This window comes from Periplaneta americana, chromosome 12 (genome assembly GCF_040183065.1).
Source record: "Periplaneta americana isolate PAMFEO1 chromosome 12, P.americana_PAMFEO1_priV1, whole genome shotgun sequence".
Taxonomy (NCBI): domain Eukaryota; kingdom Metazoa; phylum Arthropoda; class Insecta; order Blattodea; family Blattidae; genus Periplaneta; species Periplaneta americana.
Window position 1 is genome coordinate 137,803,085 of NC_091128.1, and position 26,605 is coordinate 137,829,689.

Sequence of the window (26,605 nt, forward strand, 5' to 3'; positions counted from 1 at the left end):
ATGTCAACAAACCCTGCAGGTACATGCTTTAAGACGCAGCAAAATGTAAAACAAGGCATTCCAGACTATACTTACCGGTACGTTCATTACTCAGCACAAAACCAAAATAATTATTTCTAATAACTTATTTATTCCTTCGACTGTTCATGAAATGTGTCTGCATTTTTGTTTCGTAACTCATTTTTGTAGCTGGAATATTGCTTGAGTTTATATAGGCCTATTCATTCCTTTGAATCTGATAAGTTGAAAGAGCCTTACTCAAATTAGCTGGTATGTCGATATCAATTTCTTGCCTAAGTATTCAAACACAGGTGCAAAATAATTGCACATAACCTAGCTTTTCTATACGTTTGCGTAAACTCTGGTAAAAGTGAGACTGTTTACCTCTGAAACCAGTAATTACTATGTTAAGCATTAGCGTTACTTGCAAATGCACAACCGTACATTCTAGAACAGTGATAATGGTGAAATCGTCCATGTTTCGCTAGATACGGGTGCCCGTATTACAGGTTTAGTTTCTTAGTTTTTTTTTTTTTCTGGTATGATGGGAGTCACGTCCGTTTCTTTGTCGATTGTGTTTCATCAGTTGGTGATAATTATATAGATAATATAGACGTATTTAATTCTTTTCTAACTTCTAAGCATGCGAGAATGCTGCAATGACGTAATGAAAATAAAATTACTTGCCCTGCTACAAACCTTTTAAATATGGACAGATGTGTCTGTTTACTTCTGGAATCGGCACACTCAGATACAGTCATATTATTTTTAAGTCGTAGAAAGACTTTTTCATTACTTCTTTGTAGTATATAAACGCTTTGTACACTCTGAGACAAAAAAAATGACCGGGCTCCAGATTCTATGTCCGATTCGGAAGACTTCGGGTGCATTCGTCAGAGCATGATACACACGCGGACGAATTTCTTCTGTCGTAAATGTTTCCAACACTCCACTGCCACCACTATATGATGATTATATAACATGCTTCTTTAAGAGTCATCGTCTCTCTCGCATAGCGTAGTCGGTAGCATTGTGGTCTTTTGTCCGAAAGGTTTCCAGTTTGAATCTCAGTCTATACTTTGTTTTTTCATTCTCACTTTTTACGTCTTGTATATTGATAATAACCAGTAATGTGAAATATTTAACAGAAAGTTAATATTTACAAAGGACAAATTAGATACATAATATCAATCCTTTTCCTTGTATCTTGTATTTAAAGAGACTAAACGAAATCTTCTCGGATAGAAATAAACAAAAATAAACCTTAAGTAAAATGAATCCTTCTCGGATAGGAATAAACAAATATCATCCTTTTCTTTGTATTAAACAAAATAAAGAAATACATCTCGGAGACCAATAAACAAAAATCAAAATAGACAAACAAATTCAATACCGGGTATGTAATCCCTCCGCATTTATAACCGCCTGCATCCTACGGGGTACATGACCTTGAATCGCCTACACAAGAAGCTAGACTGTTACCATGGAGCTATTACAAAGCAGATATGTAACGGCACTATTTACGAGTGTAGCTAATATCTGGAACACATTGGTTTTGTCTTTAACATTATACATCTCGTTTTTGCAATACTATTAATATGATGATGATGATGATTATTATTATTATTATTATTATTATTATTGTCTGTAATACTATGAATATTGTTATTGTTATTATTCTGGTTGTTGCATTATTATTATTATTATTATTATTATTATTATTATTATTACTATTACTACAGCTACTACTACTACAAATTATAGTAACTGAGCATCTATTTTAATTCAAGGTAATTCGGAGAAGTCTCCGATATTACTGAATGTGTTTGTTTAATTTTTCAACTAATCCAAACTCCTGTGCACGTTAATAAATGTATCATTTGTTTCTAGCTAGAGAAAAAGTAAAACGAAACAAATATATATATAGTCTACTTATACGAAGGCGGATACGAACCCGGGTTTTCTGCGTGTGAAGTCTCAGAGTTTTACCACGGAGCTATGACACATGCACAGTTCAAACCGTTGTTTGCCGATATAAAAGTATGTTCTTGGATCTCGCTAGTTTCGTCTTTACTACTCTGATTTTAGTCTTGTGTATCAGGCTCACAGCCGAACGGATCTTAGACAAATTTACGCTTCGAGAGTCCGGTCATTTTTTTTTTTTTGTCTAAGAGTGTACAAAGTGCACTTATTCAACCACTGGCACTGTAATAATTAATAATGATGTAAAATATGTTGGTGTATCAACATCTATTCATACAGTAGGCCTAAATATATTAACCGTTACTCCACAGCAGTGGACTAGTACACAGCTTAGACAAGTCACACACATTCTGCGATAGGATGTAAATTCACACTTATTTGATAAGAATCGTACCGGCGATCACTGCATTTGTACAGCAGTTTAAAATGACTGACCCCATCGACATTTTTCTTTCTCTCATATGTTGACGTGATCTCGTGATTTTATTTAACCGCTGCGTATAATTATGAAAATATTGAAATTTCTTTGAGAGGAATAATTTCTTGTGCTTTTGAGTCTCTGGTCCGTATGACCTTCAAAGATTAAATGTGACACATGCAACACGGTAGTGTACGACACTTTTGAAAGGCTTCATACAAGAACGTTGTAATCCAATATCCGGTAATACGGTAATTTATTTATATACCCTGTAACAAGTATAATGCATTCTTGTAGTTTTGTAGCTTCCTAAAAGAAATATTTTGTCAACATGAAGTTCTTTTTTTGTAATCACTTTTATATCGGATAGTATTTGTGTAAAATCGTTATATTTATTGGAAAAATTCATTTCAAGGTTCAGAAATGTGGGAAATGTAGGCTAATTAGGAATTTGTAAGCGCCATTTAGGCCTACAATTCATATACAATAAGGTTTTGTATTTCACTTTTTGATGAGAAAAGAACTCCAGTCTTGTTAGGCATGAGTAATTTCAAAGTTTCTTACGATAGAAGGATACAAATATTTGCTAATCTGTTCGTGTGCATGTATTTGCTTTAAAACACTTAAAGTAATCAATGTTTATGCAACTTCATATTGACTCCAAACTAGTCGAGGTCACCATGCAACAGTTTTACACATCCTCTTACATTAAATTGATCTTGGTAAAATATTTGAACTGCAAGTATTAAATGACTTAAGTTAACTATATGTTGGCTATGTCTATTAGCTCACTCACATCGTAAGTAGGCCTAATTCATGGCTACTTAGGACATGAATTCATATTAAGTTCCTGGGAGGGAAATGTGTATTTCAAGTCTATTGGAACTGGATGTACAGTCACGGACAGAAGTATAAGCACACCAGCAGAATACAGATTTACAAATTCATATTCCACTACATATTATAACATTGGAACTGAAAATAAATTAATGTCCACTCTTGTAAGTATAAAATAATAATTTAGAAATCAAAATAAAAGTTACTTTAACACAGAAAATAAAATAATTGTTCTTTTTGTCTCTGATAATGGTGGGCAAAAATGTAGGCACAGTACAATTTTTGTCAGTTTTTGCTTCTACATGCAAAATGATCACTCATTTAGTACTTCGTTGGCTTCCCATTTTCTGTGAATAACCATTTAAGACTGTTTTGCACGAAACAAACTTACCAGTGACTTCAACTCCTATTTCTCGCCATTCGTTCAGAAGGTTCTCCTTCAATTGTTTTTTTGCTAGTAATGACGTGTTTACGCACCCTTCTGCCCAATTATCCCAAAGATGTTCGATGGGGTTACTGTGGTGACTGGAGGAGTTTGAAGGTGCTGAGGTCAGTTGTAGACGATCCACAGACGAACAATTTTTGCAGTATGTTTAGGATCGTTGTTCTTTTGGAAGTAGTAATTATCTGCCAGGCCCAATTTGTTTGCACTTTTCTCGAGGTTGTTTTGCAAAATATCTTATATTTATTCATCCATTATCCTATCAATAAACACAAGTTCACCATACACCCACATACCATAACGACACCACCTCCATAATTGGCTATTTTCAAAATCCCACTCTATTCTTTGTTCTACACACCAAAATGTATCCATTATCCCGAAAAATGTTAAATTTGCTCTTATCAGAAAATGAAACTTTTTTTCATAATTCAGAATATTTTACATATTTATTACTCGTTAGGAAATAGCACACACTTATTCATATTTACTTTGCTTGTATAGGGGCTTCTTTCTTGCCACTCTTGCATGGTACCCAAATTTGTGTAGTACTTTTCTTATTGTACGAGGATGTACGTCTTTTCCTAAATAGGCTATTCTTTTAATTCTGCTGCTGTTAGATGGCTGTCCTGTTCGCGGGTTGTTTATCAATGTTTTTTTGTTTTGTTGAATTCCTGATTACTGTTCCTACTATAAAGCGGCTTCTGTTCACAACTTTGCCTATTTTACTGGAAGATTTTGTTGCTTATTTAGATTCATTATAATTTCTCTTTCCTTATTGTCAACTCTTTAACCTTCTATCTCATTGTGCTCAGTAATACTTACAGTATTTATGAAGTAATAGCTTGCTGGTTGTGTATTCCACAATAACTAAGACAGTAGTGATGCCTGTTTCCTGGATTTAGTTTGGTGTGCCTATATCATAAAGCACCCCTAAACAGATAATTTAATATACTGTTTGGCTTGGTGTTTTCAGTTTGTTTACTGTGTATGAAGTAGCCTATCTTGGACAACAAAAGGATGAAGTGTCCTAACTGCAACATTTTTCGATATCTGTATAAACATAAATGTTATCATGAAGTTAATATTTGGGATTCCTCTGTGCTTATACTTCTGTCAGTGAGTGTATGTACTATGTACCTTCTTTTGTGTTCGTGCTGAACTGTTTTAAGCATGACGTTTCGCCGTGATAACTACATGAACAGAGATTCGCGTCATATTGTGGATGCATGTAAGCTATATATTATTTTCATTAATCTGGATGATATTTTGAACGCCAGAAAGCTTTGGTAGCTTGAAGACGGTAATAATGGAATGGGTTCTTCAGCCAGTGCAAGTTGTGTACAAGTATAAACCTGTAACGATCGTGATAAGAAGGCAGTAAACTCGATGGTATTTCCCAATATCGTAGAACATGGAGGAATGAGTCGATAAAACATTGCACAAGTAGTAGAACAATAAGAAACATGAATAGACTTATTGTAGAGACGTTCATTTAGGCCTACATAAGACATAGCACACCGGCAGACATAATACTATGCAACACAATATACAATCATTAAACACTGCGCTTAACTTGAACATTATTGGCGATACAAAATTTGATCTAAGTTAAAAATGCAAACATGTTTGTTTCAATAAATGCTGGTTCCTGATTAAAAAAGTAAGACGCTTATTTTGGATTTCGAAGTATGAAACCAAAAATGAAGGCAACTCAGGTTTACAGAGTCACATTCCCACTATCTGCAGTGAAATTGGTCACATCGGAAGTCCGATAGTGACTGGAGTCGGTGAGAATAGAATGGTAAATGAAGAAGCATTGTTTGGGTGAGGATAGAGGTAGATAGTGAGAGTGGCGAGAGTGAATAGGATAGCGACCTCTGTGAAGAAAGGTAACCGAACAAGACGAAGTTCATGAGCTCTATTGAGATAAAAATGTAACCAAAATATTACCACTTTAAAGCCAATTGCCTAGTCCTCTAAATTAAGAAATTTCATCCTGCCTGTAGTTCTGTATGTTTTTTCTAAGGCTCTAAGACAGATGTCGGGATGAGATAAGGACCACGGACCTACGTATGCCCCCACATAAATTTCAGCGTTTTCCAAATTAAAGCCTTAATAAATTTGAGGCTCGCCCCGCGTGTTGCCTTGGGCACTTGTAGACCAGCTTTATTCGATCGCCACGTGTAAGGGCTTGAATACATTGTCTAGCGAGAATAGCGACGGCCCCCCCCCCCCCACCTCACCACTCGCTCTACCAAGACTTTTAATATCCTCGGCGACCCTGCTCTGCTCTGTTGCTGTTCAGCCGTGCTGCGAATCGTGCTTGCAATACGCTTTTTCCTTTTAACATTTTCTGAATTTCCTTCAACGGAACTGTGGAAACTGAGTGAGACAAGTGGCCAATAGACTTACAAGCAAACGTTCTGATGGGGGCAGATAAAAAAAGTTAAAATTTTTCTTCCACCATGTTAATAATGTCAAAAGAAGTATTTATACAAATTTTGGCCACTCGACCGCAATTACAAGGGCCGTAAAAAAATAATTCGCCAGGGGCCGTTAACAGAAAAAAAAAACAATTTCATTGGACAAATTTATTGGAACGGACACAGCAATTGTTGAGCTATTTTTCAACATATTTTCCATCGGAATTGAGACATTTCTCATATCATGAGATCGACAGAGAGAGGTGCAGACGCAGTCAAACGCTGGTTCCGATCTGAGGCAGCTGACTTCTACGACACAAAAATTGATCCCATGGTATGACAAATGTCTCAATTCCAGTGGGGGATATGTTGACAAATAGCGCAACAATTGCTGTATCTGTTTCAATAAATATTTCTATGCAATTGTGCTTTTTCTATAAACGGCCCCAGGGAAAATCACTTTCTGGACGGCATCGTAATTGCGGTCGAGTGGCCAAAATTTGTATAAGCACTTCTTTAACTTTTTTATCTGCCCCCATCAGAACGTTTGCTTGTTAGAGCTCGCATAAATTTTTCCGCTGAGCTTCAAATTCTCTTGCAAGGACATGCGATCGTGTATCTTTTAAATTTTCTCCTCCCATTTTACCCTGTCATTTATGATGATGATATTATTATTATTATTATTATTATTATTATTATAAACATATTATAAACATTATATTATAACATCTTGACTATCAAAACACGTTCCCACAAAAAGGTTATCATCACATGTTAGTGAATAGAATATATAATTTTGATTTTGAACTTCGCAAATATCAGATCAAAGAATTACAGCATAAGGCTAATATACTGCAAATTTCAATTTATGTAAGCATTTTCTTGCGAGGCATTTAAATGTCATACCTTAAATTGGCAACCTCACCTAGTTGAGGAAGATTACATATTATTATTATTATTATTATTATTATTATTATTATTATTATTAACTTGGACTGTAGAAGAATGCTTCCATGTAGAACTGTGACTCAAGCGTATCACGGAATCAAGGAAACGTATTGTGAGTGTAATCACGCAAAAGTGCTCTGCATGTTTTTAGCATTTCGAAGGTTCAGAATGACAAGGTTCTATCTAGTCTTTAGTAAATTTTACAGGAGAACATTTTAAAAGTTGGTAATAAAATCAATGCAGATAAGAACCTTTTCAAACTAACTTTATCACGAACAATAATTGAGATATCAACATATAATTCATATGGTAGATAGCTGTGAAGTAGCAGAATTCAATGCAACAAAAATCTCAATTTTGCTAAAAATGTCAAATAGAACCTTGTCATTCTGAGCCCGCGATTTGTTGGAAGGTCCGTGTTCTTTTACGCGTTGTTGTTATGCGTCATGTACTACGTAAATCTTTACATTTGCAGTGCATTTCTGTTCGTGAGACTTTGAATAGTTTATGTCGTTTAAAAGGGAGGGTGGTTTAATAATGAATTACCCTTTACTTTCCGTAGCTTATTTTCCCTTGTCTTGTCTTGCCTTGACGTGCCTTTCCTTTCCTTTTATCTCTTCCCTTTTATACCCACCTTATCCCAATTTTTTTTCGGTGGTCCATCAGTCCATCTCTTTACTCATTTCTCTATCTTCTCTCTACTTTCTTTCGACCTGTCTTTTATCTTGTATTTCATACTGCATTTTCTTCTCTTATTGTCTACTTTCTTCTCGTATCTTCTTTCTTCTCTATTTTCCTGCTTTTGCCCCCGTCTTTATTCTTTTTCCTTCCAATCTGTGCTGTAGGAACACTCTTCTCCATTCATATTCTTTAGTCTCTTTACCAGAGCTTACCTTACTTGCTCGCCTATTGAAGAAGGAAGCAAACATTCCCTTAAGCTTCTTACGGGCGCTCTTTCTTCGTATCCTACTTTTATTCCATGCTTCTAGTTTTCTTTTAACATCTAATGACTGATCTGAAGAAAAATAAATGTAGTCTTAATGTATAAAATACTGAGCATCATCTGCATCCAGTTTTGCTACGCAAATGGGAGCGAGTGTTTAAAAAATGCTACTTCATGCGGAATTATGCACAGCAAACGACATAAAGTGAAATTGCACGATTTCTCTCTTTCATTAAACTCATTTAGGCCTATGCCAAATCCGGTTTTGAAAGACTGTCCCCTTTTTATTTTATTTTCTTTCTTCCGTAAGATATATACTTGAAATACTTGTCCTGGTTATTAACTGTAGTAGCTCTATTAATTTTACGATTTGTGTTAAAAAATTGAGCGATACTAAGCTTACTCTGAAATACCTGGGCTTGCGTTAATAGTTTCTTACGACCATTTATACGAGTAAGTACAGTTTGGAACATATGACGGACGAGGTCAGAAGCGGTTGTACTGTTTTCATAACGACAGAATTAATAATAGTAATAATAATAATAATAGTATTTTTTTATTTTAAATTCACCACCAACAGAAGCAGGCTTCCAATTACAGGTGGCTTACATAGATATATACACAAAATACATAATAAGAGAAAAAAACAACAAAACAAACAACACAAACGAAAGAAAGAAAACACACAATGGTAATAGATGCTAGAATATACACCGTGTTCCGCTTATAAGTATAACAAAAGAAATAGCTATAACTTCTGAATTAATACAAGTATATAGTTGAAACCAACTGCTACAAAGAATGAAAACTGGGAATTTTTGTTACCTTATGTTCCATAAACCTCAACATGGCTTCCATTGGTGGCACGGGAAATATCCAACCGGTATTCAACCTCGACCCAAGTGTTATGAAGCATCTGTGGTGTAACATTGTTGACAGCAGCATAAATTCTTTCTTGTAAGTCTGCCAAATCACGTACTGGCGTCCTGTAGACCTGGTCCTTAACAAACCCCCACAGGAAAAAATCAGGTGGTGTTAGATCTGGTGATCTGGCAGGCCATGTGATATACGGTGATCCTCTTCCGATCCATCTTGCAGGGAATTGTTCGTCTAAGAATGTGCGAACCATGTTGGCAAAGTGTGGTGGAGCCCCATCTTGCTGGAAAATTGCTCCATCTGGGAGTTGTGGCACAGCATACAGTTGCAACATATCCAGGTACGTGTTTGCAGTGACTGTCTTTTCAGCAAAGAAATAGGGACCAATGATTCTGTCACGCATGATCCCACACCAAACATTCCATTTAGGGGAATCCCGTTGGTGTTCAATTACGACACTTGGATTTTCCGACCCCCAGATGCGACAATTGTGTCGGTTTACTTTTCCACTGACGTGGAAGGTTGCCTCATCTGAGAAACAGACTCGAGTTAGAAATGTGTCGTCATCGTCCACTTTATCCAACATTGTTTCTGCAAAGCGTTTTCGTTCCAATTTATCATTCGGCGTAATCATCTGATGAAGTTGCAGCTTGTACGCTCGCAAACGCAATCTTTTATGGAGCACTGTATGCACTGTTGTTGGTGGGATGTTCAACTGCACACTAGCCTGTCGAATGGATTTCCGCGGGCTTCTCTGAAATGCCTCGCGAATGCGTTCGACATTTTCGTCAGACACTTTACGCTTGGAATGTTTACCTGCATTAGACAACAAACTTCCTGTTTCTCTGAGCTGCCTATCCCATTTCATTATTGAGACGTACGTCGGTACAGCTTCCCTCGGTCTAAGATTGTACTGACGGCGAAACAAGCGCTGTACACGAATTATGGATCTATGTTCTGCTAATGACAGCACACAAAAGGCTTTCTGCTGTGGCGTCCACATGCTGACTGACTAAAGATACGATACGAATTCTCTTATTTAATGATCTGCGCATGCGTGAGTCTTCTAAAAATAAGTAACAACAATGGATTAAAACTTCCCAATTTCCTCTTTACAATGGTACCAATCTTAACCCATTTGCATGCATTGTTATGAAATTATAACTATTTCTTTTATTATACTTATAAGCGGAACACGGTGTATTACAGTTAATATAGTGCCAAATATCAATATAATAATAATAATAATAATAATAATAATAATAATAATAATAATAATATCACATTTTCTTCTCGTTCTCAACTCTACATCTCAGGGGGCGTTGGGATACGTTCTATCGAGAAAGTTTATCATCTTCACATTATTTGAACACACGTTGGGTAACCCTCACACGGAGTCATCATATCGCTGGGCCTTCACTAGTAATGATGTCGTTCAAATTTCAATGCCCTATTGAATGAGATTGAAATGTACGACTGTTTTTTCCCCTTCATCTCTAGGCCTAGAATGGAATGGAATTTCGAGAGAGGGCACTGTGACCCAGCACTGCGGCCCTTCACGATTTTTATGCTCTATTTTACGATGCTTTATCAACATCTATGGTTATCTAGCGTCTGAATGATATGAAGGTGATAATGCCAGCGAAATGAGTCCAGAATTCAGCTCTGAAAGTTACCCAGTATATGCTCGTAATAGGTTGAGGGAAAACCCCGGAAAAAATCTCAACCCGGTAACTTGTCCCAACCAGGATTTGAACCCGAGCCCGCTCGTTTCACGGTCAAGCATGCAAACCGTTACTTCACAGCGTGAACTTGACGATCTATTGCGTTAATCCTCAACATAGGTGCAATCCCAAACCCATACCGACTGACTACATAAGGTTCGCTGTGTACCCAGGTTTCGAGCTGGCAACCCGCCCCCCCCCTCGTTCCTAGGCCAGCCTCCTCCGTGCATCGCCAGCCGGCGTTCGGGGAATACTATAGAAATATAGAATGATGACGATATGAGAAATGTTGACGGAATGATGTAGATGTAGATGCAGTAGCGTGTCGTACATGGAAGGCAAGGGAAGCATTGCTTTCCCCGTTCATAAACTGAAAAAGAAGAAATGTATTGCAGAAATTATAGCCTATTTTAATCGTGAGAACTACGAATTATTTAATTTTAAATTGTCACTAAATTCTTTCTCTGAGCGTCTGTCCTGGTCGAGGCAAATTCGTTTTTCATATTCTATAGAGAAGAAATTACTGGAAACCTTTCACAGTAATGAGGACTTCTATGCACAGGTCATCGATGATTTTGCTGCTAGAGATGAGAATTGCTTTGATCTTCAAATATAATTAGACGAGTTTGGCTGCTATCAGTTTTGTACTACACATATAAAAATTTATATTATTGCTTCCGTCACATAAAATAGCACCGCACGCCCTGGGTAGATGCCTAATATGGGGAAACGAGAGAACCTCTAGAAAATCCCAACTCATTCTCATTAGAGAAAATATCATAATGCTGAAAAAATCTTCTTCGACGGAAATTCATGTTTTCAATACCCTTGATGCCGCAAAAGTGTTTTGAACATGCTGTCTCTGAACATCAGCGTACCGCGATTTCTCCAAAATTATTTGACTGATTTTGTTCATGCTCAGTGTCTTACAACTTAGGATTTACATATGAGAGTAGCAACTTTTGAATTGGGCAGAGTTCATGTTCATCAGAGCAGATGGTTGACAGGGCTCTCGGCTCTGGATGCTGCATCGCAGTTCTCTTCTCTTTCAGCTCTATCTCGATTGCTTCTGGCATGCAGATGCCAAGGCTTTCTAATTTCTAACACTTCTGACAAGTTGTACGACCCTGCGTGAAACTTTGGGTTAACGTCTTCAATGAATCTTATCTCGGACGTTTACAGACTACGCATGTGCGCGCATGTTCCATTTCGTACAGACTTGTAACTTATAAATCTTGATTCAATTAGGATGAATTGTATTACATATTTTGAGGAGTCTCTGCAGGAATAAATCAATCCATAACGTTAGAAATGTGATAAATCATATATAACTATAGAGTATTATAGCTTTCCTTCACTACTTCACTTTTGCAAACTATATTAAGAGTTTACGACGTTGAAACTAAATGTGAATAATTTATTTTTATTGAAATTAAAACTTAACCATATTTTTAGTAGTAATGTCATTAATATAAATTTTAAAATATAAATTTAAGAAGTATAATTTAACTTGAAACTTGACAGTTAATTATTTCAGTAAAGGATTTTTCTACTGGGGTACTATCACATATTATGCTATGATTGTTTCATATGATAATGTGCATATCGTCGTTGTTCCTATGTGCAAAATATAAAAGTTTTCAGTAGGAAGAAAAAAACATATTCATTCATCCTATGGCAGCCGTACATAGGAGACTGTGAATTCTTACATTTTCGAAACAAAGAAATATAATTACATACAGGAGATTTTATTATTTGCTGTATCTCTATTTATTTAATAAAGCAAAAATCTGAAAATCGATAAATATGTCACATAGGCGTTATTGCAGGAACAACGACGATATATTAATTTTTAGGGATATTCTCGTGGGCATAATTTACTCAAGGTAGGAAACCATTCTTATTTATGTTTGACATCACTGGTATTGTTATGGGAGTATAGTAGATTGTTACATCACCAGCATAAAGTAAATATTTAGATATCTGATTTTTCCTACTATCTTACCTGGATTCACCTTTTGTTTCCATATTTTAATGAGGTCGTCAATATAGATATTGAAGAGAGTCGGTAACAGACTATATCACTGCCTAACTCATTGATTTATAGTTATTTCTTATAATTTTGTTAACCTTGTATTTATTACAAGAATATATTTAATACTATAGTCCCGTCGCTCTAATTTCCGGCAGCCAATCACGTTGCCGGTCGGTTACATTTAAACGTGTGCGTCTTGTGATTCGCTGATGCATTTCCTAAGGCTCGATAAATACTTAATATAATCGCCCGCCATTTTAGCTCTTTCGTTGGGTTCGCAGAAAGCAGAGGACGTTATTTGCCGCTCAATTATTTACTCAATTACAGTGCGTTTGATTTATTATCATAGGAGCTACGACGTGATAATGTTTAACGGCGTGGCAAATAGATTCCTCGTCTGGTAGTTCGGCAACGAAAGAACAAAAATGGCGAACGATACTACCTCCTAGACTTTATAGAGCCTTCACTTCCTAAGACGTAAGCAAATAGGAGGAGTCACGCCGGGAATAACAGCGTCGCGACTTTAAGTATATTTACAATATTATTCCTGTAAATCTGCATACGGAAATAAAACTCGATAATGCATTTAGATCGAGATCAAGCATAGATGTAGAAATGTGGGTCGAACGATTAATTACACCTTGCCGCTAGTCATACAATTAATTAGATTCAAAATGTAGCCGAGGTTGGGAAATGTGTTCCGAAAGCCGGCGTAGGTGAAATGGACACGAATTATACTGAACTGCTTTTGTTCGTGTGGAAATCATAGATGTCCTGGTATTGATTGATGGCGTAGTTTTGAAAGCCGTCTTGATATAGGAAGACATCGAACCTTCTTTCTTAGTGTGTGAAGGAAACTGGTGCAGATTTAACGCTGCATTGACGTCATGCTTGTGAATTCAATCCGCTTGGGGTTGGATATCCTCTCCTCCGTTATCAATGTGTTGTTTTATGCTGTCACAATGGAGACGCAGCGTCATGCCGCCATGTCTGAACGAGTCTCAATTACTGACCAAGTGCAAGTAAGCTTGCGTTTGAATATAATTTTATTTCGTCAGTCCCTGATGCTAGCAAGTAGCGAATTCCATAGTCTTGGCAGGGCTATTATACAGGGTGATTCATTATTACGTGTAAATACTTTGTGTGTGTGTATTGTAGAGGTGAAACGAAGACTAAAACTTTCTATACAACTTTTTCTCAAAACCTTTAATTCCAGAGTTCCAGTAGATGGCACCTACGTCATAATAACTGCATAGGCATTACTGTTCTCCCACACATTTGGTGTGGTATTGTGGAGAATCAGTTACTCGGACCTCGAGTTCACCTCTGCGGTTGACTGAGGAAATCTACCGCGCATTATTGTAATGCGAATTGCATGGTCTACTGCATGATATTTCTTTTCCAACACGAGTGAACTTATGGTTTATGCACAATGGTGCTCCTGCGCATTACTGCTGCAACGTAAGGGCGTATCTCAATGCTGCGTATCCAGGTCAATGGATAGGTCGCTCAGGGCCAACTCCTTGGCCATCCAAATCACCGGACATGAACCCTCTGGACTTCAAGTTGAGAGGCAGCACTTTGAACATGCATTACACTAAAAATTGTGCAAATATGTAAAGTATAGAAGAAATTGCTGTACATTCTTTACTGTGTTTGGTTTTAGTTCACAAAACGTGCATAAGAGGACTGCCGAGGATATGGATTTAATGACTTTGGTTATTTTTGTATTGAAGTCCAAATGCACTGTACGAAAGTAATAATTAGTTTGTATTTGGCTTGTTATCCTTTCTTTGTTTGAGAGCGCAAGTTCCACGAAAAATGGCGTTAACTCTGGAATTAAAGGTTTTAAGAAAAAGTTGTATAGAACGTTTTAGTCTTAGTTTCACCTCTTCATTACACAAAGTATTTACACGTAATAATGAATCATCCTGTATAATACTGATGACTTCCATACAGATGGTATCGTTCTGAGGAGGCTGCAGATGTCCCAGGGGAACGGAGGGGCAATAACCGCGGGCTCCGTTGGAACTGGATATAGCTGAATCGTTAGTGGCACCAAACAGTGAATCACGATACTCGGGGATGTGGTCCCAATTGGAAGTCATACACTAACAAACTTATGTTTTTCTGCATGCGACAATGAAACTTTTGACAGGTATGTGTGCAGACACACGAATTTAATATATATATATATATATATATATATATATATATATTAAATTAGAAGATTCCGATGGTATTTGTAATTTGTATTCATGTTTATATGCCTTAAAATCCCGCAAAAACTAAAATTTCACTAACTTTTTCTTTGGGTCGAAAATCGAAACTAATGATGGATAACTGTATAAACACGCGTATTAAACACTTTCTGAAAGAATAAGCACCATCCGTTGAAATTCATACATTTTATTAACGTTTATACAAATCGCGTTTTTAGCTCGAGAAACGCAAGATTTTCCCAATTGGAAGACATACAATAACAAACTTATGTTTTCCTTATGCGACCAAAAAACTTTTGACAGATATATGTGCACACACACACACACACGAATTTAATATATATATATATATATATATATATATATATATATATATATATAAATTAGAAGAATCCGATGGTATTTGTAATTTTTATTAATCTTTATATGCCTTACAGTCCCACAAAAACAAAAATTTGACAAACTTTTTCTTTGGGTCGAAAATCGAAATTAGGCTAATGATAGATAACTGTATAAACACGCGTATTAAACACTTTCTGAAATAATTAGCACAAACGGTTGGAATTTATAGATTTTATTAACGTTTATACAAATCGCGGTTTTAGCTCGAGAAACGCAAAATTTTCCCAATTGGAAGACATACAATAACGAACTTACGTTTTCCTGTATGCGACGATAAAACTTTTGATAGATATATGTGCACACACACGAATTTAATATATATTTTTTTGTTTAAATTAGAAGAATCCGATGGTATTTGTAATTTTTATTCATGTTTATATGCCTTAAAGTCCCGCAAAAACAAAAATTTCACGAACTTTTTCTTTGGATCGAAAATCGAAATTATGCTCATGATAGATAACGGTATAAACACGCGTATTAAACACTTTCTGAAAGAATTAGCACAATGCGTTGGAATTTATAGATTTTATTAACGTTTATACAAATCACGGTTTTTAGCTCGAGAAACGAAAAGGAGTAGTAAGCACAATAAGCCTCAGAGTGAGAGAGAGAGAGAGAGAGAGAGAACCTGAACGTTCGAGAAGGATACAGAGAAGCCGAAATAGACATCGGTCTAGCCCAGCATTACTCATGATAATGCTGATGATGATATAATTACAATTTGTCGTACCCCGTAAAATTTAATGTCAACAAACTGTTTACATTTCTTATTCCGTTTTTCGGAATATTGCTGCCATGTGTTCGCGTCGGAATAGTCAATGACCCTCATGTGTGCAGAACACAGATTGTTGACTGTCTCCTTACGTTGTCACATTAAAAATCATTTACGCTCGTATCTGTAGAGAGATCAGCTCGGTACATAACATTTTACTTCTCAGGCTCCTTTTGTACTGATAAGAATTTGACAGTGTGATAAGCTAAAAACTTGGCCGTGAGGTGTAGTACAATGTCCTCACGGTGACGTCATTTGTAGATTTAACGGGAGTAGGAAGTTGAACGAGAATGGAATCATATGGCACTTTAAATGACAGTGAGACGTTGCACATGCATTGCTCTCACGACTGCTGGCTGCCATGTGTTTCAGATATAAAATGTGCACGAAAAACTCGTATAAAAATATATCGTCCCAGGAGTTACGACAAAAAATAATTACACTGCTTCATGCCATGACAACTGTACCAATTAAAATACTGACTTTATACTTTCCCTTGTTTGAGCAATGCAGTGAAATCCGTTGAAATCCTCGCATTTTGTAACGGATTCAGGAAAGAGGTCACACATTCCTGTAAGTAGATAGAATTCCTGGGATGCAGTCATAATATAACTCCTTACGTTATGTGGTAAGTGTCAGTAATTTCGTGAATTTTGGTTTCTATGAACACCGATGACATTGGCTGTGGTACCTTATACGCATTCATCTCCAAAGTTATTTCTCCCATTTACGATGTTCTATCCGGTGTTGGTACAAAAAGATTTTCGTAATAGACCGAAGAGTTGCTATAACTTGTGCTAAAAAGTAGCTTACTTACGTCATGTGTCAGTGTCATTTAAATATTGCACTACTGTTCCTGGCTTTTTCACCAGGCATTTGTTGGAAAATGTCCAGAATGTGTTATAGTTTTGCTCAACTTTTGACAACAGGTGATATTTTCACTCTGTTAAATGCTAATAATATGATGTACTTAGCCACCATAACTGAGTAGTCACTATAGAAGAGTTAAGGCTGGTTCACAATAAACCGGGAACGAAAAGGACAAAGAGAACGAGAACGGAAATAATGTTAAAATAAATGTATTTACATATGAGCATTCACAATAGTTAATTGTGAATGTTCACATTTAAATACATTTATTTTAACATTATTTCCGTTCTCGTTCTCGTTGTCGTTTCCGTTCCCGGTTTATTGTGAACCAGCCTTAAGGCTGCGACAAGTTAAATGGAAGCGACTGCGTGCCCAAGAGTGCCTGCTTGCTTGGAAGTGTGGTCACATTAGATGCAAGTAACCGTTTCCACTTCCAGTCTAGTTGTCGAAATGAATTCCTCGGATGAAGAGCATTTAGTGTTAGAAAATGGAGTGTTGAAGTTTTTAATGATAGATGAGGTTGCATTAAGGGATGTATGGGTGAACGAATAGAGAGGACAGGGAGGAAGATGGTAAATATAAACGAATTTTTTCCGATCTTCTTAAACAGCCCGAGTTATTCTTTAATTATTTTAGAATGATGCCAGAAACATATTATTACATACTTGAAAAAGTTACACCAAAAGTAACGTATAAAGCATTCGAACTTCCTAATGTGTGTGTATCTCCGGAAGAGAAGCTTATGGTTACTTTGAGGTAAGGTTTTATATTTTCAATTTCCGTCCAAAGTTTCTTCACGTAGTCTCTGTTGCTGTGCATCCCAGATTGCCCTTCTTTCTTGAATGCATGTATTTCAACATCTATTGTGAAAAAAATCACGTCACATAGGGAAGCGTGCTAGAAGAAACAAATTTATTTGATCGGCGGAGACGGGTGAATAAGCGTGCACAAGGTTGCGCTTGTAACTTACTTCCAGTGTGAACACCGTCGCGCCACCAATAGTTTCAAACAGACATTCACAAATTATAATGCATTAATTGAAAAAGTTTTCTCATTGCAGACGTTGTTGGTTAATGTATGTGCTTTTAAAAATAATAGTAATCACTTTTTCTCTTATTTTCGTTGTTGTGTACTATCGCGATAGTAAATATTGTCTAGTTTTGATTTATTCCTCATTAAATCATTGTTTGTTCCTGTGTTTGCTGATCCCTGTGTATCTAACCTCGTATTGCTGTAATGTAACACCCTTTCAGCAGATCTCCAGTTAATGTCGCTGTTACTTCAGTTAAATTTAACTGAGTCATGACGAGAAAAGAACTTTCAAATATCTTTTCACTATGCAGATCCATTCACTACAGCTTGACACGCATTGCGTTTCCTCATCAGACTAATTCAAGACTAGTAACCGTGTGATCAGATAATTTTACGCTCCAGTTAAACTGTTAAAAGGAATCGAAAATTATTTAGTAGGAAATTGCAATAGGAAAGTTACGGTTGCCACAGAGAAGCTAGATGCCCTTCAGTTAGTTTCGTTCCACATTGTTCCTTTTTTAGTATGAGCAATACGTTAATTGTGGCCGTTAACCGTCGGCTTCCGTGTTGTGATGATTGCTAGGCGCCAGTAGTACTAAATTTCTACGTCTCGGACCTTGGTTCATATCTTGACGAGGCGAAACTGGAATTCGTAAAGGACAAAGTGACAATTTATGTACACACACACACACACACACACACACACACACACACACACACACACACACACACACACACACACACACACGTAACCACTTATAGAGAATGTTTCAGTTTTGATGTTTAATACTTCAGTTGCGTATTCGTTGGCTAATTCAACATCGATTCGTTCTAACGTACATCTCTGTCTAAAGTTGAAAAGTTGAATAGTTACAGTGATAACTGTAAGAGAAAATGAAGAATTCTTGATTTCCGAATGCTTTACGTTAACATGTTATATTGATGGCCGAAGCCTGTGAACCTGTAATATATACGGACGACGGTTTATTTCTGGTGATTTTCTTGATTTTTGTATTGAATAGAGTACAGTTTTCGGAATCCTTAACAGGTCGTTTTGGATTTTATTGTAGTTTTCATAACTTTATTTTGAGAGTACAGTTTTGTAATCCCCCCCCCCCCCCAATGGCTGGTGTTGATTTCACCGGTATCCCCTTCTATACTTGTTTTTTTGAAAGATTGGACATGACAGTTAATTGGCCTAGCTTGGAACTACAGTGCCATGTTGCCAATATGGACTACCACGCTGCCAGCTGATGGAAGTTAGCAATAGTGGTTAAGATGGCTGACGTTAAAACATTCATTGACAATTGACGCGATGGCAAGAAAACAATACAAAAATTGACAGAGAATCAAATACGAAACGTACCAATGCTAACATTGTGTGCACAATAAATGTCGCCAAGAGAGCTATTAAGCACTCGCCACGTGCGAACTGTAAGTTTGGCAACTCAACCGTTGTTACCATAGCAACAGGCCTACCACACTATGTGACATTCAGTTGTTTTTCCGATCGCAACGCTCCTGTCATGTCCCATCTTTCAAAAAAACAAGTATAGGAGAGAGACGCCATAGTTGTAGACTCTGCCTCAAGAGCGTTGCCCTTGATGCACTATGGGAGGTGGTCTGCTGCGGACGAGTGTTATAATTATGGTCATTACTTGAGCAATGGCATAATGTCGGTAGGGGAAACGGGAGTACCCACCAAAACCTAGCACTCAATACCGTCTTTGTTCACAAATTCCATCTGCACCCATTGAGATTCGAACCTGGGTTACCAACTTGGAAAATTGACGCCCTATCCTTATAGGCTATTGATACTCCAGTTGTTTTTTTTTAGTTGGTTAGTTAACGACGCTGTATCAACTACGAGGTTATTTAGCGTCGATGAGATTGGTGATAGCGAGATGATATTTGGCGAGATGAGGCCGAGTATTCGCCATAGGTTACCTTGCATTCACATTACGGTTGAGGATAACCTCGGAAAAAACCGAACCAGGTAATCAGCCCAAATAGGGATCGAACTCGCGCCCGAACGCAACTTCAGACCGACAGGCAAGCGCCTTAACCGACTGAGCCACGCCGGTGGCTACTCCAGTTGTTTAGTATCACTATTCATCATATCCTGTAAATAAAGAATGAATAATTTTTATCGTTTTCTTTTTTCGACAACGTAATAAGTTATTCAGACTTTGATGACAAAATAGAGTAGAGTATTAATGCGAGAACTGTCATACGGTGTCGCGGAACTATGAGGATCCGAGTGAGCGCAAGAAGCGGCATAAGTAGCATGGATTTTCAAGCGAAAACCACGTTTCTTAACGAATGAAAATTTGTTTAAATATGCGTTTCCATTAAATCCAAGCACCATGACCTGGAACGGTTTCCTTGTTAGTCAAATACAGTAATGGAGAAGATTGCACAAAACATGACTTCTCTGTGCTTAAATTGCACCTAAAATGCAATACAGTAGAGCATCGATTATTCGAATACCGATCAACCGAAATATCGGTTAACCGAAAGCGTTTGTCAGCAAATTTGAATTTGCACGCACGCCATGTAGAAGTTTCGCTAGTCAGATTTAGCGACAAAAAGAAAAAGTCTCAGCTCTGAAGCAAAAAATAAAAAAGTTGGACGTCTTTTCCTAAACTGTAGGCCTATTTTAATGGCCGTTTTGAACTTGTCAAACTATGCTAGTCAGTTCTCTGTGTTATTTGTAAGACGTGTGATACAAAATATATACTGTATGTACAGTTTTGTATTTAATATCAGTGTTTCTATAACACCGGTACAATTTGTTTTCGTAAATGATCGATTATCCGAAAAATCAGTTATCCGAACACCCTGCGTTCCCAATTGTTTCGGATAATCTATGCTCTACTGTATTTACTGAAATGAAAATTCGTTGTTAATTTTATATAAATTCCTAAAAGTCCTAAATTGTATTTTATAAAGTTCTAAATCTCTCTTTTTTAGCACCTAGAAATCCGTTCCCTAATTACAACGATTATTGTATCTGCAACATCTGTAAAATGTCATGCTAATCCGTAAAAATGGTTAAAACAGCTATCATTTTGACATCGTTCTTTGGCCTGATCTTTTGGAATCCTCAAGGGTATCGTCGACCATGGTGCCTATCTGAATATACTCATTATAGTCCTATATTGCTTGTTTCCTTTTGACATCACTGACCTGATCTTACAGAGCTTTAGTGGGCATCGTCAACTATGGTCCCTATCTCAAAATACTCGTATTATTGTCCACACCAACTTGTATCATTTTGGCGCCGTTGACTTGAGTCTATCTACATAGTATATTGTAGTTATTCCTTTCTTTTACTGATCTAGCGTATGTCCATTATTCACACACAAGCATTACAGCATGCGATGGGTAACTGCATCATACCGTGTCTCTGTAACTTTTATCACGATGCAGCAGCTACGTGGCTAAACGACTAAAGATAGAGAAAGAGAGTCATGTTAACTCGCTCGTTAGACCGATTACTGTTGGCTGAAAGGTCATGGATTCGAGGAATTTTTCTTTCCACTGAAGATTCCAGGTCGCCTTCAAATAAGTACGTGTCGAGAACTTTCTCAATTGAAGTGAAGTGCAAAGCGTCTTTATTAAACGTTAAGGACCCCACAGATTTATTTTGCACGTTTTCATGAAGTTCTGAATTCTTAGACTATTATTTTTCCGTTATAGAAAGCAGAGAATGCGTTTGGATGCCGCAAAAATAGTTCAAGATTTGGAGGGAAATACGTTTGAAGGGATCGCTGCAAGATGATGGTAAGCCATGTACTAAGTATTTATCTAAATCGATATTTTTGTGTACAAATAGCAATGGTAAAACCTCAATGCATTATTGTTCTTATTATTTTTGCTGTGTGTATGAGATTGTTACTTAAAAATATAGACACTTCTTATTTACTTACAAATGTCTTTCAAGGGACCCGGAGGTTCATTGCCGCCCTCACATAAGCCCGCCACCGGTCCCTGTCCTCAGCAAGATTAATCCAGTCCCCACCATCATATCCTACCTCCCTCAAATCCATTTTATTATTATCTCCCCATATACGCCTTGGCCTCCCCAAGATCTTTTCCCCCTAGATCTTCCAACTAACACTACATGCATTTCTGGATTCACTCATATGTGCTACATGCCCTGCCCATCTCAAAGGTCTGGATTTATTGTTCCTAATTATGTTAGGTGAAAAATACAATGCATGTAGTTCTGCGTTGTGTAACTTTCTCCATTCTCCTGTAACTTCATCTCGTAGCCACAAATATTTTCCTAAGGACCTTATTCTCGAACACCCTTAACTTCTGTTCCTCTCGCAAAGCGAGAGTCCAAGTTGTTTCACAATCATATAGAAAGTCGGTAATATAACTGCTTTAAAAATTCTAACCATCAGTTTTTTCGAGAGCAGACTGGATGATAAAAGCTTCTCAACAGAATAATAACAGGCATTTCCCATATTTTATTCTACGTTTAATTTCCTCTCGAGTGACATTTATATTTGTTACTTTTGCTCCAAGGTGCTCGAATTTTTCCACCTTTTCAAAGGATAAATTTCCAATTTTTATATTTCCATTTCGTGCTATGTTCTCGTTACGAGACATAATGACATACTTTATTCTTTTCGGGGTTTACTTCCAAACCTATCCCCTTACTTGCTTCAAGTAAAATTCCTGAATTTTCTTCTAACATATTCACATCATCTGCATAAGCAAGCAGCTGATGCAACTCATTCAATTCCAAACTCTCTCTGTTTTTCTGGACTTTCCTAATGGCATATTGTAGAGCAAAGTTAAAAAGTAAAGATGATAGTGCATCTCCTTGCTTTAGCCCGCAGTCAATTTGAAAAGCGTCGGACAGAAACTGGCCTATACGGGCTCTGCTGTATGTTTCTGCTGTATGAGACACATTTTAATTAATCGAACTAGTTTCTTGGGAATATCAAATTCAATAAGAATATTAATAGACACTCCTTGGGTTCAAATTTGTTCTTGGTCATAATTGTATATTTATTTAGACTATTACACTCTTACTACGTCATACTACTTTGACCAATAAAACGGTACGAAAGGACGTATTTCAACCAATCATGGCTGGTTATCGCACAATTTTATCGCGTCCCTAGCATTTGTTTAATTTTATCGCGTCCCTAGCATTTGTTTCATTGTTTGCCAACATTTGAAACTGCGCTGGTCTGGACGTCAAAAAAAAAAAAAAAAATATATATATATATATATATATATAATTACAAACCACTCCAGTCGATGCACAGCAGTTTCAAATATGACTCGCATTGGCATTCAAGAAGAAGAATTAATAAAAATCACTGATCATACCTATGCATCTTCTGAAATCCGATTTACAAATAAATGAAGAGCACCATTCGGAAATCCTAAATCAACGAGTTCCACTTCTATTACGCACACGTCCAATATAACATCAATTGAACCACCAACCACATTCAAATTTGAAAATTGTACATTCAATAATTATTCCTTTTAAAATTATTCATGTTTATTTTTTGTCATCGTTGTTAATTAAAACTTTTCTAACACTTGTGTATATTAGTTAGGTTATGTTATAGCTTCTGCTCTGAGAGGATAAAAAGAACTTCTGCTATATGATATTATGGATAGCCACGTATCAGAGATTGTTTAATATTAAGATTTACTGAATAGTAATCATTACAGTGTCTGTATAAAGACACTACTGCCATCTAGCATGCATCTAGCGTAATATTTGTAATGTTGAGGTGGTACAATATTACATTTGAAGACAGTTGTATTTTCGTAAGTCAATTAATATTTTATTGTATTGGGGTACTTCGTTACTTCTAATCTTTATATACTTTCTTCTAATCATGTAATAGTCAATTAAATCCCACTCGAGTTTTGATTTTCTCTAGATAAATCAAAACGTCTAGTGAGATTACTGTTGATAAAACGTAAATTATTTTAATGATGAAATTTAAAAATACCAAAAGAATGTAGTAGGCTTATGGAGTTATTTAAATTACTCCTCTCTAAAATTATCAGATGAAACTTAGTGTTAAGTTGTGCCAAAAAATTCATATTAAAGAAAAGGCATCTCTTTGTCTATACGTCTTGGCTGTTAACCAATCTGTTCGCTTGCCCGTGTGCATCCTTCCTTCTCAGGGAAGAAATCAACTTTTCCAATGTTCAGAATCATTTCAAGCAGAAGTGTTCAAATTTTCTCTTTTATGACTGGAGGCCGGATTTTATGTAATTACATATTCTGTTTCTGTAGCCTAATATTTTTACTTATGTTTATGTATGTTATACAGTATTTTTTATATGCCTATATTAATATTTTTACTTATTTTTTAAGTATATTGCCTTTTTTAAGTATATTTTTCATAATTTTAACATCTACCTCCTCAATTAATATTCATTTGAGAATAATTGCTTACACCACCTGTTCCTCGATCTCTCGAGCATGCACTAATTAAATACCGTATATATTATTTTTGCGCCAAAGTGGATTCAGATTCTGACAAAGAATGGACATCCTTTTGCCATAGTCTTAGTTTGTAGGCATTGATAAGCAATGTTTCTGTAGGGAACACATCCCTTTGCGAATGGTAATGGGTTCCATTGTACAGATGTACTATTTACTTAAATGCATATAATTATTAACAGATACCTTCAAAGAATTAATGAACAATAACTGAACCGGAATCTTGAGAAACCCCACATGTCTAGAAAACTAAACTTTTCAGGAGATACAAAAACATCTCAGGTCCTAAATTTGTGCTCAAATTATTTTTTTCTTAACACTTTAGCTAAAATGAATGTTGATGGGAATATGTGGCGTTTCTCTTCATAATATCATGAGTCTACATGTTTAGAATACGAAATCATATATAACTCATTTTCGTAAAAAAAATGGTCATGTAGGGTTTCTCAATATTGTGATTCAATTGGGATAATAAAATGTGAATGGTGGTGAATTGTTCATTCTTGTCCTGTTTCTTTCATTTTTTTGTTCTATTTTGTGGACATACAGTGTTTGTTTCCCCTTTTATTGCATACTTATAGATTTTTCATTAATGTAAGTACAGATAGAAACAATATAATAATCAGACAGCGGATTTTCGGTCCCGATACTGAACGTCAGGTGTACGTCAGTTACAGTGAGGTCATTGAATTCATTGCTACGCTCTCTACTTAAGCGTAGGGACGTGACGTCTTGTCGCTGTGTAGGAACCGAAAATCCGCTGTCTGTTTAGTGAGATAAATATGACAATCAATAGATCTCACAAAATCAAGTGTTTTACATCAGAATCGGCGTAAAAGAAATCTATTTGATAAAGTTTAGATTTTTAATTTATGTAGTTGAAATGTAATACATATTTACTGTATCTACATATATATATATGCCAATTTTGGCTACATTTTTATGCATATATTTCTCACTTTTATATTACATAAAATCCTGGCTCTAGTTATGACACTCAGTCTCTGAAATTTTTCTTGACACCACTGGGCCAAAACAAATACGTTATAGTTAAAATATTAAGTAGCTATACTTAACAATTTAAATATTACTTAGCCCTAACTTAATGTAGGCGTTAGAAGGAATAATGAATTTGAGCAGTTAAGAAATCCTGCAGGCACTGAAATAGCAATATGCTGCTTATGACATTTGAGTGGGAATCAGCAGTATATTAACAAATAAATGTATTAAGAAACTCTTAGAAGGCATTCTCTCCAGTCCATTATCGTGGCAACCGTGGCCATAATTTGTAAACCATTCTTTTAAGGTATGAAGAACTATGAAGTGAAATAGTCCTGCAGATTTTCAGAGCGAATAGCTCATGTTGTATGTAACAAAAAAGTGTAATACCATATTGGTGGAAAGTTCATAGTTTTCTCACAAAAAAGAAAATTATTTTTTTTTCCAAAATATTTAACACCCTCTTGTTCAGTAACTATTGCGAGTAGGATTATAATTTTTGTCCATACCGATAGAAAATCATTTATTCCTCTGGCGTATTTCAATAGCTTGGACGATTTTTATGTAAATTTAATATTAAAACCACTAATTTGAAGCCACTGGCCGATGCGATCAGCTTACAACATTGCAGCCAGAAAGGGAAATGGAAGGTAGTTCATTGAGCAGTCAGACCTGAGTTCGTTGACCTCTTACATCTGTATTACGAGAAAAAGAGGGGTGTGTTAGCGGTGATGTTGCCGGACTGCTGAAACTTCGTACTCAATTTTCTAATTAACCGTGCATTTAATCACAAAACGTAATAGAGGTGTTCTATTCATTTAAATGTACCCTATCGTCCCTTTCAGTGTGCAAGATTATTTCACTTCCACTATGTATGTAATCTAGTGCTGTGACTAGTGAATGTATTGAGACTTTGGCCCTTTCCCGCGCTATAGAGAAATGCTGAAGTCCAGTCTCGTTATAATGCTTTTCTACTAGCTTACTGCCAACATCCAATGTTAATTGTGCCTGGCAGGTCCTTGGTTTTTTGTCCCCCGTTACCAACTTTTCCAACTCAGCTCGGTTTAATAGCTAGGTTGTTTGTCAGAGAGCTTTTCGTGTTGTATTCCATTGCCCATATTTTAATGATCGATTTCTGCAGCGCGCTCTGTGCCATGTGGGGATTAGGTTCCGGGTATACTGG

The 26,605-nt window shown here is 36.4% G+C and overlaps 1 protein-coding gene across 4 annotated transcripts in view; it reads left to right on the forward strand.

The window, feature by feature from the left end:
• jvl (javelin-like) overlaps positions 1 to 26,605 on the forward strand; it is a 569,361-nt gene that overhangs the window by 21,269 nt on the left and 521,487 nt on the right. The window contains exon 2 of one of the 4 annotated variants that reach the window (XM_069842127.1): positions 21,633 to 21,716. The exons of the other annotated variants lie outside the window; for them this stretch is intronic. Coding sequence (XP_069698228.1) covers positions 21,711 to 21,716 — 6 coding nt within the window. The 5' untranslated portion in view covers positions 21,633 to 21,710. The remainder of the gene's footprint in view (positions 1 to 21,632; positions 21,717 to 26,605) is intronic. 4 annotated transcript variants of the gene reach the window in all.